At 40.3% G+C, this 15062-nt stretch overlaps 2 protein-coding genes across 2 annotated transcripts; both read right to left on the minus strand.

Annotated features, from left to right (window-relative positions):
- Position 1: 1 nt before the first annotated feature.
- On the minus strand, positions 2–7221 carry trim35-12 (tripartite motif containing 35-12). The gene is made up of 7 exons (XM_066673901.1): positions 6210–7221; positions 5152–5299; positions 3956–4051; positions 3444–3674; positions 3224–3246; positions 2891–3009; positions 2–2331 (listed from the first exon to the last, which is right to left on the minus strand). The coding sequence occupies exons 1-7, from the start codon at positions 6596–6598 to the stop codon at positions 1775–1777; spliced, it is 1563 nt and encodes a 520-aa protein (XP_066529998.1). The 5' UTR covers positions 6599–7221; the 3' UTR covers positions 2–1774.
- gipc1 (GIPC PDZ domain containing family, member 1) lies at positions 6338–14979 on the minus strand. The gene is made up of 8 exons (XM_066673902.1): positions 14842–14979; positions 13272–13701; positions 13000–13185; positions 12688–12868; positions 12251–12360; positions 12048–12129; positions 11814–11950; positions 6338–6416 (listed from the first exon to the last, which is right to left on the minus strand). Exons 2-8 carry the CDS (start codon positions 13569–13571, stop codon positions 6402–6404), a joined length of 1011 nt encoding a protein of 336 aa, XP_066529999.1. The 5' UTR covers positions 13572–13701; positions 14842–14979; the 3' UTR covers positions 6338–6401.
- Positions 14980–15062: the final 83 nt, after the last annotated feature.

Genomic DNA, 15062 nt, shown 5'->3' on the forward strand with positions numbered 1-15062 from the left:
TTGTTTGATTTTCTCTGTGAAAATATGTTAACACTTCCTCTACAGTCCCTTAATTAATCAGTTCATTCTACATAGAGAGGGTTCACAACATGAAGGCAGCCATGATAACAATTAAACATAGACTAAATTTGCATAGACCAAGTTTCATGATTCTTTTTCCCCAATATCTTAAATTTGGTGAATATCAACAGAACAGAACAGATTTACATCATCTACAACACATTCAAATCGGTCCAAATCCTGTGTCCCTGAACAAGTGGTTACAGAAAATGAATCAATGAACCTCTAAAATATGTCCACAACTTCTCATATAAATGTATATTTTGTAGATCCAGACTGGCAGGATTCATGAGTTCTTCAGCAGAGCACTTCATTCCTTTCATACATTCAAACCTTAATAGTTTTTAATTGTATTTATATTGCATATGTTAAAGATTTGAGTATTAAATTAAATATTAATGTTTTGTTATATTCATTCATTCATTATCTATAACCACTTATCCAGTTCAGGGTCGCGGTGGGTCCAGAGCCTACCTGGAATCCTTGGGCGCAAGGCGGGAATACACCCTGGAGGGGGTGCCAGTCCTTCACAGGGCAACACAGACACACTCACACCTACGGACACTTTGGAGTCGCCAATCCACCTACCAACGTGTGTTTTTTGGACTGTGAGAGGAAACCGGAGCACCCGGAGGAAACCCACGCAGACACAGGGAGAACACACCAAACTCCTCCCAGACAGTCACTCGGAGCAGAAATCGAACCCACAATCTCAAGGCCTCTGGAGCTGTGTGACTGCGACACTACCTGCTGCGCCACTGTGACGCCTTTTGTTATATTATATACATTAATTATACAAGTTAGATACTACAAGCTTGCTCTATTCAGTGCAGAGTTTGATGATAAACAATATGCTGTTATTAATTATTTACATTTAATTTTTGTGAGATTATCTACCTCTTGATTTGTTCACTACTTTTTGTAGTTGATACATTTATTTTCTTAATACCATCATTTTTATCATCTACAGCTTTGTTCGTTCTGGACTTTTTTTTTTTAAACAGTGTCATGTTAAATAAAAAAATCAGCTACATGTTACAGTCATTTTACTACAACTACATTTAAATTACTGAATGTATGACTTGATTCCAAATGTCTAAACTGTAATGTGACCCATACCAGTGTACAATATATAAACATATGATTAAAAAAATAATTTTGAAAGTACTATTTTTACTTTGCTGTGATTACACATGACAACAGATTAGAGTTTACATTAGATCAATTACAAGTTTAAAACAGTGACCTAACCATGCCACAAACAGGTCATGAGCTGCAATAGTTTCCATGTCAAATTATGTTCAGGACACAAGTGTCATAAGGTGAGGATTTGTTTGCAATTAGCCACAAGAACATCAGTGAGGTCAGGTACTCAGGTTCGATGGTTAGTGCAGATCAGTTCTGGGGGCTGATTTATAGCCAAATAATCAGCAATTTGCATTGAGCATTGAATTAAATGCTGGCATTGGCATTAAACTCATTATATTCACAGTTATTATTCTGAAAAAACAGCAATTTGTTGATACATTTCTTCAAAATTTCATTATTTTAGTATTTAAATGTTGTATAATGAAAACCAAACTTGCCTTGCCTTTGATAACTCATAATAATATATAACATTTGCCACACTCTGTTTACGGCAGGTTTCTGATAATGTACTGCCACCATCTTAAAGATAAAACGAACACATCCTGCTAGCTTTTAAGAGCCACTGTCACCAGGTGGCGCTGTTCCACATGGCCACTTTAACTGGGCAGATCTTCAGAGGGCCAGGATTGCTGCCGTTTATGTTAGCCCCAGGGCAGAAGAAAGGAAACATCCTCTCTGTGAAGCGGCCAGTGAAGGTGTAGATGGGTGTTAAGTCCAGAGGGTTGGAGAAGCTCACCTCTCCCGCCTCATAGTCCAGCTTTACCCTCACTCTCTCCACATGACCAATATCCAGCTGGGTGGGTGGGGTCGTCATGGCTGTGTAGACGCCTTCTGATCGAGCAATGGTCCAGGAGCCTCCCTCTGGACCTCCTGATATCTTGCCCTTTCTGGATATGGACTCCTTGACTACACCGATCACCCAGTCATTGTTCTCTCCCACTGCCACTTCCCAGGCGTGACGTCCACAAGCGAAGCCCTCCGAGCCCAGCACGAACACAAAGTGGTCGAAGCGCTCAGGGTTGTCTGGCAGCTTCTGCATGACCCCTGTGTTACTGACGCTGGTTAGACTGCTGTTCATGGACAGGCAGGGGTATGCTGTGTTGGGGTCCAGTGTCACAGGAGCTTAGTTGGAAAATGGAAAAGGAAAATTGAAAATATTACTTGAGTACAATTGAAATTTACTGTTGCACTTTTACCTAATTATTAATTCATTCATTCATTATCTGTAAGCGCTTATCCAGTTCAGGGTCGCAGTGGGTCCAGAGCCTACACCCTTGAGAGGGCGCCAGTTCTTCACAAGGCAACACACACTCACACATTCACTCACACCTACGGACACTTTTGAGTCGCCAATCCACCTACCAACGTGTGTTTTTGGACTGTGGGAGTCCAAAAATGCAACCAAGTTCTAAGACTGAACTTAAGAGGTGTTTACGCACAAGAAAAGTACATCATCTTCAAAAAAAAATATCCCTGCAGATTTTTTTGGCAATGCAAGTCACCCAAAAAGCAATAAATGCAAAGTGTGAGAACACTAACAGACTGAAATAACTCTATTCAATATGTAGTTATTGATTTATTCGGTTAAAATGGGCACTCAATGGCCATTTGGACTGGAAATTAAATAAACGAAGGGTGATGCTTGATTGTGCACAGCCCTGCCAGTGTTCTGAGGACTTACTGTACTCCACCATGGTCTGCATTTTCTCCCACACGCTGAACTTCAGAGAGCTCACATGCCTAGCCACATTGATCAGAGCTGCTGGAACCTTCTCTGGCTCAACAAACGTTAGATGAGTCCTGGACACAAACAGAGAGATCAATCAGCTCACTGTGGACTCAGGATAAATATAGGAATGTAATATTCCACATAGAGCAATGAAGACTTGTATGTTTTCACTCTGCTATCTTTGGCCCATTTACCAAAGCTGTGGTGTTCTATGAATGCGAAGAGACCTTGAGCAAGGGAAGAATAAAAATAATAAGCGATGATTATGACGTTGATCTTACTGACCTCTTCTTTATCAGCTTGTAGTGCTGCAAAAGAAAATATAAGAGACGTATTAGCGTTACCGTGCCGACTGTTAACCTTGCTAATGGTGTATTAGAAAGAAAATGTAACACTTTTAAGGTCTACATTAAAAAACAAGATTTTACATGTTATAATGCATTCATAAAGCTTTATACTTTAAAACTTAATGTTCATAGAAAGTGTTACTGAGGTCATTTTGCACCTGGAGAAACAATGAGTCAGCATTAGCAATCTCATCGTCTACGGCCTTGACAGCATGCGAGAACGTGAGAATGGCACGCGTGATGTTATCAGTCTTTTTCTTCATCAGGTGCTTCTTCTCCTCCTCTTCCTCTGCCAGCTGAGCCAGCCTCACCGCCTCTTCTCTATCCAGGAACTTCCTTATCTCTGCAAACTCCTCCCTGATCTGTTTCTCCACTTGCTGTTTTTGGTTCTGTGGAAACAAAGATTGGCAACTCAGCTACAAAACACCAGTTCTCTTGAGGCACAGAAAGAAGAACTGCTGTTCCCTAAAACAGTCATTCTGCTGAAAATAACAGTTAATTGCTGTAATCAGTGATCTGCGGCTTTTTGTTTACTACTCCTTGAGCTGTAGGAACCTCACTCGCTTTGTTTTAAGTTCCCTCAGTTGTGTGTAGTCTATGGCATAGTGTCATGGTTCATTTTTAGGTGATTTAGATATGCTGGAAAGTTCAGACTGGTCTCTGTTGATACCTTGATGTGTACAGTAATGTCATCATGCTCCTGTTTGGCCTCGTAAAGGCGACGCAGATTTTTCTTCAGTGGCACCAGCTCTTTCTTCAGCCCCGCCTTCAGAACAGAGAAGAAAGCCAGAGTTAGGCATTGCAGATGTGGATTAGTAGAACATTGTAACACCGTTTTTAAGTAATTCATATTAAGGTCAGGTACTGATGTTCCATAAGCAGTTCTAGATCAGACAACACTCCAGCCCATCCCGTGGGTATTAAATAACGGTATTGTTTCACTGCTCTACAGCCCATTGCTTCGGGGCTTTATACTCTTCTATCCAAACTAAGGCTCATGTGCAGCTGCTATACAGCATGTCATTGTTCGTGAAGCTTTGTACATATCATTATAAAGAAGTAACAACTGCTACATTTCTGCTCAGCATATGTTTACTACCTGAGAAATACAGCAATGCCATTGGTTAATCAGTAAACTATATTCTCTTAAACATGCATGTCATGTTTACATCAGCTACAGATTGTTGACACAATAAACTGCTCGTGTGGAAACTGCTGGTGGATGACTACAGACCAATCCATATTCTTGAATTATGAAGTAATATTACACACTCTCCACTATCTCTAAAAATAATTAGTCCACATTTTTAAATCCCTGTTGTAGTCCATGTGTAATGGACAATAAACTGCTCGTGTGGAAACTGCTGGTGGATGACTACAGACCAATCCATATTCTTGAATTATGAAGTAATATTACACACTCTCCACTATCTCTAAAAATAATTAGTCCACATTTTTAAATCCCTGTTGTAGTCCATGTGTAATTAATTACGACTCATTATTTTTTACACAGGACTTGCTTTCAGGTTTTCTTAAAAGAACCTGGCAGGAAGTGAGGCTACAGGGAGTTCTGAGGACCCATTTGGGTCACATTTTGGTAGGTTGATAGGCCATGCAATGTTGTTCGTGTGTGTGTGAGCGACGGGGAGCGTATGTGATTCCCTGTGATGGACTTCCACCCTGTACAGGATGTGTCTCTGCCTTGTGAACACAGTGAGGCCCTGATCAGGATGAAGTCTTTACGATAAATGAATGAATTAATTAACTAACGATCAAACAAACAAAGCATGAGTTGTTTTGACAGAATAATTCATTAAATAAGCACAGTTTGACATAGTAACAAATGGGAAATATAGTTAAACACACCTTGAGGTCGTGTGCAGCCTCCTCCACGGGGGACATGCGGTGTCCTAGGTGCTTCTTGGAAGTATGGCACACGCAGCAGAGCAGCTCCTCCTCATCATGGCAGAAGAGTTTTTGAGGTTCTTTGTGAGCAGGGCACAGGTCGGGCGGCCTGGGCAGAGAGGTGGGTAATAGGGCACGATTCATAATCCATTCATTCATTTATTCATTATCTGTAACCCTTATCCAGTTCAGGGTCGTGGTGGGTCCAGAGCCTACCTGGAATCATTGGGCGCAAGGCAGGAATACACCCTGGAGGGGGCGCCAGTCCTTCACAGGGCAACACAGACACTCACACATTCACTCACACCTACGGACACTTTTTTTGTGTCGCCAATCCATCTACCATTGTGTGTTTTTGGACTGTGGGAGGAAACCGGAGCACCCGGAGGAAACCCACGCGGACACAGGGAGAACACACCAACTCCTCACAGACAGTCACCCGAAGGAAACCCACCGAACACAGGGAGAACACACCACACTCCTCACAGACAGTCACCCGGAGGAAACCCACACAGACACAGGGAGAAGTGGGAATCGAACCCACAACCTCCAGGTCCCTGGAGCTGTGTGACTGCGACACTACCTGCTGCGCCACCGTGCCACCCATTCATAATCCAAATATTTGTAAATATTTTGCAATATAGAATTCATATCTAAAAGTTAAAATACCACTTGTGAAAGGTGGGTAGTCTTGTCAACACATCAATTAAAAATGACCAAATCTCATTTGTGTAGTCAGACCATAGGCACATTTCCTGGTGTTCCTACTTGGGTTCAACCCAAGAATAATATAAAAAAAATAAAAAACAAACTCATGTATGTTTATCTGACTGGTCAAAATGAGTCGCATGTTCAGTAATGCGACTTGAATCACATTAGCAACCACCTACTAATGTGGCATGCATCAGACTGGGACGTGATGGTTCAGATTGCAGAAAATCTGTCGAGCTCAAATCAACATTTGAGATTGTAATTGAAATACCAGTCTATAAAAATGTCTAAGAAAAGACCACTCCTACCTGGATGCACTGTTGGCGGTTGTGGCTCCTCCCAAGTCGTTGATTCCCAGACCCTTCTGCTCCTGGACCAGAGTGTCACACACATTCTTCAGCACCAGGCTGACCATGGGCTCGGTCAGCGAGCACCTCCTCCTGCAGACGGGACATTCACGCTTGGTTCCCTTCTTGCTCCAGAACTGGTGAAGGCAGCCTCTACAGAAGCTGTGGCTGCAGCGGAGCACCACTGGGTCAGCAAAGATCTCACAGCACACCGGGCAGGACAGCTGCTCCTCCACAGCTGCCCGAGAGTTAGCGGTCAGGGCCCGGGGTCGCAGGACCGCCGTCACTTTGGGGTTCAGGAGCACCCCGGGCCTCCCGGGCTGAGAAGAAGCCCTGGGTCTTATGGGCATCTCCTCAGCAACCGTAAACACTACTCTATCAATTTTTGAACAAGGATTGCACACTCAGATCCTGAACACTCCGACAGTCCAAATACAGCTTGACGATTTTACTGTGTATTAAAAATTGTCTCTTAGTTCTTGTGAGAACGCATATTCAACTCTCCAATAAGTTTCTTTATGTGAACAATCACAATTTTTCACATTTATTGTTTCTACCCACTTCTGAAAAACAAAAGTCTACTTACTTCTACTGACAATCCAAATACAGACTCTCTTCTTCTGCCAGATCACATTTCATTTACAGATTTACCTTCTTCTGGAAGATCAGGTTAAATTTAACAGTTAAATCAGATCAGATCAGATTCAAATTCCAAAGCCTTTACTCCTTATCTGAGGAGACTGATCAATGAATAAACTTAAAAGCCTGCAAAACTATAGTCATCCAGGATCAGAGTTGGTTCCCCTCGTCCAAGACGGTAGCTCAGAATCCACAGAGATTTAGTTATAGCCCAACGAAAGGCACTGGTTTTTCCTCAGCCTGACACTATGACGTTTCTTGTTGCCGATACTATCCTCGAAAGCTCCTAGCCTTTGACCAGCCTTTTATGGGCTCATCTCTCTGTCCATGCATACACCGACCACGCTAGAGTAAATAAGACCAACCCATCAGACCTCATCTACCTTTCTGTGTTTTTACAGAGTTGATATTGTCACACTCAGGTCATGCAGGAACCAGCAGGCACTTCTGAGGGAAAACAAACACTATTTGCGAAATATAAGATGTTTGCTGTAAACATCAGTGTTTTGGAGACTCAGAGAGTGTTGACTATAGCAGGGGCTATGGCTCCTTCCGCAGGGCGTCATTTAAAATACTGAGTGTGCAAACAACCATATTTAACTTGATTTATAATTTCTAACGGTTTTGAGGACCTTCTGCAAAAGCATTTGTATTTGAATAAATGTTTAAATGTTTTTTGAATGTTTAACCACTCTGTAATGAATGTTTCTGATTATATAGGATGGTATTTCTGTCAAAACATATTACCATTAAATTAGCAATTCTCCCAGTAAATTCAAACCTGAAATTCATAGTACTTCTAAGAATTTGAAACATTACATTATTTGTCTTTCGGAATCTGAGGATTTGAGCTTTTCCACGACTGTTAATCCTCTGCTAAAACCAGTTTGAACCTAAAAGAGAACAGTACAAGTATGTTTTTAACTATTAAAATTACTACTATGACAAATTATCAGTCAGAACTAAGGCACAATTATAGCTGTAAACTATAAATCTTGAAATAGTGGTTTGTAGTAAGCCGTGTTTCATTTAACCGACTGTCTGCACCATTCCATCACTCCTTTATTATATAAACCCTTTATTTGGCACAAAACAATGCAGGCATTATCAAATGACCATAAACATAATCCTCTATCCAGAGCACAATAAAAGCCAGAAAGAAAGGGACCTGTCTTTTATAGAAGCTGATTGGCTCTGTTTCACATCTGGATATGCTTCTATTCATTTGATATCCATTATTAAATTTTGCTCGACCCAATAACTTGTTTATACCCGTAGCCAAGCTTTTATCAGGCAGAACTTTTTAATCTCCGAAAAAGAGCCTTAATGATCAATCCTAATAAGCAAGCTTCAAACCACGCACCGCCAAACAATTCCAAGAATGTAAAACACCCTCATTGATGTTTCAGTTGGAGAAAACAAGGTCAGTATTTCCACGAACTGCTGTAAGAAAACACGCGCACATACAGCAACACCTCTCACCCGCTTCAAAAGAGCAAAGCTGTTGAGACTACATCAATAAAACAAATACGACTGAACATTGTACATTGTATTTTAATGATGCTGAGAAATTGGTGCAATGAGTAACAACTGAGTAAACATCGGAAACAGTATTCCTGCCCTGAAAGACATGACGGACGCACTTATGTCTCTGAATCATGAGTATTATTGCAATTTAACGGTAGTTCAAGACGTTGAAACAGTGTAACATTGAAATCATCAACAGCCAGAATATCATCAGTGTAACAGTATCTACTATCTTCTTAAAAACAGTTTTTTAGGCTAAAAATACATCCATATGAGCACTGAAGGAAGACAAAGAAAATCATCCACAAGAGAAGTGTCTTCGGCTGTGGTAAAAAGTCAAACCGAAAACGTTTTAGATGTAAAAAGATATAGATTCAAACAAGAAATATGATTAGCCAGAAAGAGAGTCACAGCTAAAAACTGAAAACAAACTGGTTTGTCACTATATGAGTAAGAAATTCTCACTTTACAGAAGGTTCAGGCGTCGCATTCTTGTCAGTACACCAGTGCCCGGAAAGTCACCTAATCCCTAAACTTTATTAAACCCCACCCCCCACCCGCGATAATGCGTTCTATGTTCACATACATTAAGCCACATTTGTGTTATTGTAACATCATCCTACGACAGTGTAAAAAAAATATACAGAGTGAGATTCCAAGTCTAGGAGTATCTCTCAGTCAACATTGTAAAGACAAAGTTTTAAAATCCACACCTCTCCGCCTTGTTCCAGTTTGATATTTGAAGACGACGTTTTTTTTTATGCTCAGAGCCAGAGATGATGAAAGTGGTGAAATACTGCTTGTAATGTTTTATGAATACCGTTTTAATACTGAAAATGATTCCCAGACGTTTGGCAAGTTTGACGTAGGTTGCAGTTTACCAAGAACTCAACAGAAAAAAAGTAGTGTTTCTCATTTGTTTGAGGAGAAAAAAAGTAAAATAAAACAAACAAAAAAAAATACACTTTCCTTCATATCACTTTTTTTTTTCCAAAATAGGAATGCATGACCCATTAAAAGAGTACTAATGCGACAGAGTTGCAGTAATGTACAGCTGTTTTATTCATTCATTCATTCATTATCTGTAACCGCTTGTAACTATCTGTAACTATTTCATCCTTGTTCAGCTGTGGTTCAAAATAGTCAAATGTTGTGGTAAACTGATATTTATACAAATTAATTGTATTTTATATCAAATATTAAATAGTATTTAAACGACAAACATAGCCCAGTATGGTTGATTGTTTTCTTCTTACTGATAATTTCATGACTTGAGTGCTCCATTTTGGCGGCACGGCTCCAGGGGCCTGTCTGTGAGGAGTTGGTTTGTTCTCTCTGTGTCTGCATGGGTTTCCTCCGGGTGCTCCGGTTTCCTCCCACAGTCCTAACACACATGTTGGTAGGTGGATTGGTGACTCAAAAGTGTCCGTAGGTGTGAGTGAATGTGTGTGTGTGTTGCCCTGTGAAGGACTGGCGCCCCCTCCAGGGTGTATTCCTGCCTTGCGCCCAATGATTCCAGGTAGGCTCTGGACCCACCGCGACCCTGAACTGGATAAGGGTTACAGATAATGAATGAATGAGTGCTCCATTTTATGCTGTCCAATTTATTATTCTGTTATCAGTTCAAATAACTGTACAGAAATGTTAACTCCTAGTATGTATTTGTCAAAACTATTGCCCATGATCACTCCCCGTATACTACACATACAGAAAAACACAGGAGTATTCCTTTAACAGGTCACTGGGGAAAAAGTTAACAGTGCAGACACTTTTACTCAATTTACCACCTTCCTTTTAAACCAAATCGCCATCTGTTCAAATCTGTGGCATGCCTCCATCAGACCCAGATACAGACTCTGATAAATGTGTCTGTACATAGCATTAAATGTTATTCAGCATTGATGATACCTACAATATGAGCTTTATGAAGGAGTCATTTCCTTCATGCATGATCACAAGTCATGAATCTCCAAACATGGAGCTAAGTTAAAATTGGAAACTTTTCCTTCACCACAGCTGTTATGGAGTCGGCAGGTTTCTCAAACTACTCTGAATAACTTTGTTTACAACTGAAAGCTTAAATCACAATGACGTTTTTAAGAAAACATTGGAGTTTCCCTTAAAACTGTTCTGGCAATCAGACAATACATTTACAAATACAGAATACAAATACAAGTGCTGCCCCAATCACTCAGATGAGAGCATGCCACAGACATTTGACAAAACAGCAATTTGGCTCAAGCAGTAGCTGAGCCTTCAATCCTTCATATAAAACAAGACACTATAAAAAAAATGTAAAACAGAATACATGACGATACATGTCAATGTAGTGTAACATCTCACAAAGTGGTCCAAAACTGCACTGTGCATGCACAAGCCAAGGCAGCAGCACGCAATTCCTGCTGACCAGCAGGGGAGAGAGTGTGTGTGTGTTTGTGTATGTGTGTGTGTTGTGCTGACCCTTTTTTAGGTCTGCACAATATTATGATTTGTCATACTGGCCTTTACAATACTGATTTTAAAGGAATGTGCAATATGTGAACGAAATGCTAATATAGTGGTGCACTTTCTCGCTATTGCTGATATATTACAACATAATGTGCTTTTCATAGCTTATCCTTGGTAGCGCCTTTACAAAGACAGCTTAATTAGCCTTGTTTCACTGCAGCAGTGTGTGAAATGCTGAATAAATCTTTTACTGATTTGAAACTTAGCCATTCTTTAGAAAACTACATCATTTGAAGTCATTTATTTGTAACATATCAGCGTCAACTATAGCAAGGTCATTTGTAACAGCTACAAGAAAAGTTATTTAAAAAAATACATGGAGTTCTGTCCATGTGGTGCAGGCCTACTGTGCATCACAGTGCAGTTCATACAGCGCAACAGTGCAACACAGTGCAAAGTGAAGCTCACAGTTTGTAAAGAGTCTCAGGGATGACAGGGTAAAGCCATAGTCCCGAGAAGTCTCCCAATTATAACGGAAACCTGAAAGAAGGAGCTGTAAGCCCATGTAGGGTTTTCTGCTAGTGGTGCAATGGTGAGACTTTAATCGCAATAATCTAACGCAGTTCAGTGTAATGCAAATTTGCATTTGTATTCCACGTCAGTGTGTCTTTAAGATCAGCGTAAACAGCAATAGCATTGGAGTAAAGACTGGGGTCAGAAGAAAATTTGCATACAAGTTGCATTTTTAAAAAATAATAAAAAAAATTAAAAAAAACTCACTCCCAGAGTACTCCCAACAAAGACAGCTTCAGTATTTCAGTTTGTAAAACTCAATTATACACAGACACTATACAGGTGCTGTAGTGTTTTCTAGTAGCACTCCTCAAATGCCTCCACCTCAATCCCATTTTGTTCAGCTGTCTCCCGTTTCTAGCATTAGACACGACCAACCTTTGCGTCACCGATGGCTCCCCACACATCGAAAACAAATTCATCGGGGAAGGCAAAATCACCAAGTGTCTCGTCCAAGGCCTCAGCAAACTCATCTGGATTCTTTTTGTCTTTCCCCAACTCCACCATCGTAGCAGCTGAGTGAAAGAGAAAAGAGTGAAGTGGTAAGGACAACAAAAATGATCCTGGATATTTATTCACCATAATAACGCCATAATGTGGAAAACAACCTACCAAGCTCACTATCTCTTATACCCATGTAGCTCTCCAGTAGATCATCAACCTTTTCAATAGCCTTTTCCTCAAATGCTGAAGGCTGGGGGAAACATAAAAATAAATGAAATGACTGTTAGTCTTTATAGGAGGTTCAGACACAAAACATTTCTATGTTGAAAGTGAGGACTACTGTGTAAACTGAATTTAAAAATCACACTAACCAGTTCCTCTACTGTTGCTGGTCCTTTTGATCTCAGACGTAGTGTTCCCCTGCCAGTGCCCAGTTGGAGCCCGGATCCAGAGCGCCCCCCAGTGCGCTGACTGATCATATCTGAGACACAACAACATAGCGACAATAATAAACAAACCTATAAAATATTCAGGGGCACCCCTGCACTGCCTTGTTCCTTTTTTAAAATCACTGAATACTCCCATTAAAGATAAAAACCTGTTCTGGAAAACTATGGTGCTGTTGATATTTTAAAATAAATATCACATAGGAGGAGACCATTAGGCTGTTCAGTGCCAGCTGCTCCCCACATTAGTTTTCTCTCACAGCAGATACTACAAGTACTGGTTCAAGTTCTGGTAAATACCTTGCCGAATTGAGTAATAATCTCTTTTTTTTTAAATTAATAAACGTGTCAAAGAAATATACCAAAGGCCTTTAGTGGTTCCACCATCTTCAGGACAAAGTTCTTCCCCTTGGGCAGTTCTTTGAGCATTTTGGCAACTTCATAGTGTCGACAGCCGATGAGTATTTGACCATTAATCGACTCAATCATGTCTCCAACATTGATGACCTGGATTTGATGAATAATACTGCCCTCCCTTATTCTCTGCAAAGGAAACAGTTATTTTTAGCACATCCTGGCTTCCTTTTGTCTCAACAGGAGCAGCTTTTTTTAAGCACTCTTTTGCGTCTTTGCAGAATACACATTTCCTAAAAGAGCCTGTCATTCTTCCTTACCTTAATGAAAGCATAGCCGGCTCCATTGTCAGTGATCGTGAGCCCAAGAGCATCCTCACCCTTAAACACTTCAACTTCTTTCCTCTGGCCCTTCACATGAGCGAAAATGAAGTCCTCCAAACCAATCTGGCCGCCCAGTAGTTTGTCCATGTCCACTTTGTGAGTGTTCAATGTGCAAAACATTATCTAAAACAAGATGGAATGAGGAATTAAAAACACAAGACAGCAAATCTAGCCTGTGACATCAGTCTCAAATGTTGCATGGTTCTCACCTCTACAGGTGGAATGCCAAAGGCTTCTCCTATCTTGGCATAAAGCTCACGGACATTACTGAATCCTTCAATACGCCCTGTGGGGCTGCCGTGTGCCAGTTGAGTATGGAAAATGAGGCGAGGGCGAAGGTTAGTAGGTGGGGGTGGCAGGCCTTCCTGTGTCGCGCCCTCAGCAAGTCCAACCCCACTGCCGTCAAGTCCATCCAGTCCTGGCACATTTAGACCAGCGCGGATCGGTTCCGCTTCCTCGTTTTCCACCAGCGGAGACGCCTTCTTCCTTCGTCCCAATCCAAGTGGCATTTTTGATGATTCTCTAGTGTTTAATTGTCCTCAGAAAAGTGTCAATAGTGTGTCACAGATTATCTCAAAGCCTCAAAGTCTCTCCATGTAACCTTTCAGTTTCAAGCCATTTAAACAGAAGTCTGCCGATCTAGAAAGGCAAATAGAAAAGTACCAAACAGATAAGCACTGAATTCTATGGACATGAAAGAAAAAATAACAACATACATATATCTCCAACAGCAATTGTGGCATGTGTGTTCAAAAGCTTAGATAGTGCTTCGTAGTGGTTTATAACAAGTAACCAACTTTCTAATATGGTTACAATCTTTTTAACTCGTTTAGAAGGTCAGATTCGGATTGACAACTAATTCCACACTAATAAATCATTTAACTCTTCAAAACTTAATTCATCAGCCATGGGCTCCTACAAGAAAGCTGGCTGATGATCTAAAAATAAAGCAGAATGGTGCCTACAAAGCAGAGGAAGGCTATAATAAGATATCAAAGTATTCTGTCTAAGCTTTCATTTGGAGAGAGAGAAAAAAAAAACAACTGCTCATATTTTGACTAAAGTTATGCTGATTTTAACATGGTGTTAAATATGGTGTTAAAAGGTGGAAATGGTGTTAAATATGGGTTTGCAAACTGTGACATCTGCCAAAAATGGTTAGCATTGATACAAATATGTTCAAATGACCATGACAAGATTATTACATCTTAATAAGTCGAAGATTAATAACATAGCTAGCGAGGTGTGGTTTGGAGCGAATGTAAAAACATTTGCATACAACCGTAGAGAGAAGATTAAATAATAATTTACATGTAATTTTATGAACTTACTTAAAAGATATGTTGGATAATTTGATATCGGGAAAATTTCCTGGTTTGAGGTTTTTTTTTGTAATGTATAACGGTGAATTGCTCGACAAAGGAGTGGGTTATACACACATAAACAAACATATCGGTCATTTTGTACATTTATTTTAAATTAATTAACTTAACGTTAATTAAGCCACTCAAGTATATACTTCAGAAGGAACAACAGACCTTGTAATGTAAGATTCGGCTCAGTTTAGCTGCTGAGACGAAGTATATTTAAGCAAAAATAACGGTTTAAAACGACAGAAATGTCGGTAATTTGATTATTCAATTTCCAAACGTTCCCAACGACAATGACAGATACTTAGAGAGCTCTAACTATGCTAACTGGCTAACGTTAGCTAATTAGCTTCTCCTTAGCCTTCAAAACAAACGGCGCTGGTAAAGAGCTCATGTGTCAGCTACTCACCAGAATTACAGCTCATCTGTGACCAACCGTCGCCGGAATATGAAGAGAACAGTGAACAGCAAGTTATTTTCTAATACTAGTTTAAGAATAAAGGTGTCGGAGGATGAACTAAAGGAATGTTTCAGCTCGGTCTTCTTCTCCTTGAGCTTCACACAGAGAAAAAGAATTCAGAAAAAGATCTCTGCTGCCATCTACCTTTTAACTTTGCTTTCAGGTCAATA

This window comes from Hoplias malabaricus, chromosome 6, assembly GCF_029633855.1.
Source record: "Hoplias malabaricus isolate fHopMal1 chromosome 6, fHopMal1.hap1, whole genome shotgun sequence".
Lineage (NCBI taxonomy): Eukaryota > Metazoa > Chordata > Actinopteri > Characiformes > Erythrinidae > Hoplias > Hoplias malabaricus.

Coding starts and splice junctions, on each gene's coding strand:
- trim35-12 (XM_066673901.1), bottom strand. CDS start 6,598: ATGCCCATAAGACCCAGGGCTTCTTCTCAGCCCGGGAGGCCCGGGGTG. Junction 5,300..6,209: donor ACCGCCAACAGTGCATCCAG/GTAGGAGTGGTC, acceptor CTCTCTGCCCAG/GCCGCCCGACCTGTGCCCTG. Junction 2,332..2,890: donor GCAGACCATGGTGGAGTACA/GTAAGTCCTCAG, acceptor TTTCCAACTAAG/CTCCTGTGACACTGGACCCC.
- gipc1 (XM_066673902.1), bottom strand. CDS start 13,571: ATGCCACTTGGATTGGGACGAAGGAAGAAGGCGTCTCCGCTGGTGGAA. Junction 12,869..12,999: donor CCGGCTATGCTTTCATTAAG/GTAAGGAAGAAT, acceptor TTTCCTTTGCAG/AGAATAAGGGAGGGCAGTAT. Junction 11,951..12,047: donor TATAAGAGATAGTGAGCTTG/GTAGGTTGTTTT, acceptor TCTTTCACTCAG/CTGCTACGATGGTGGAGTTG.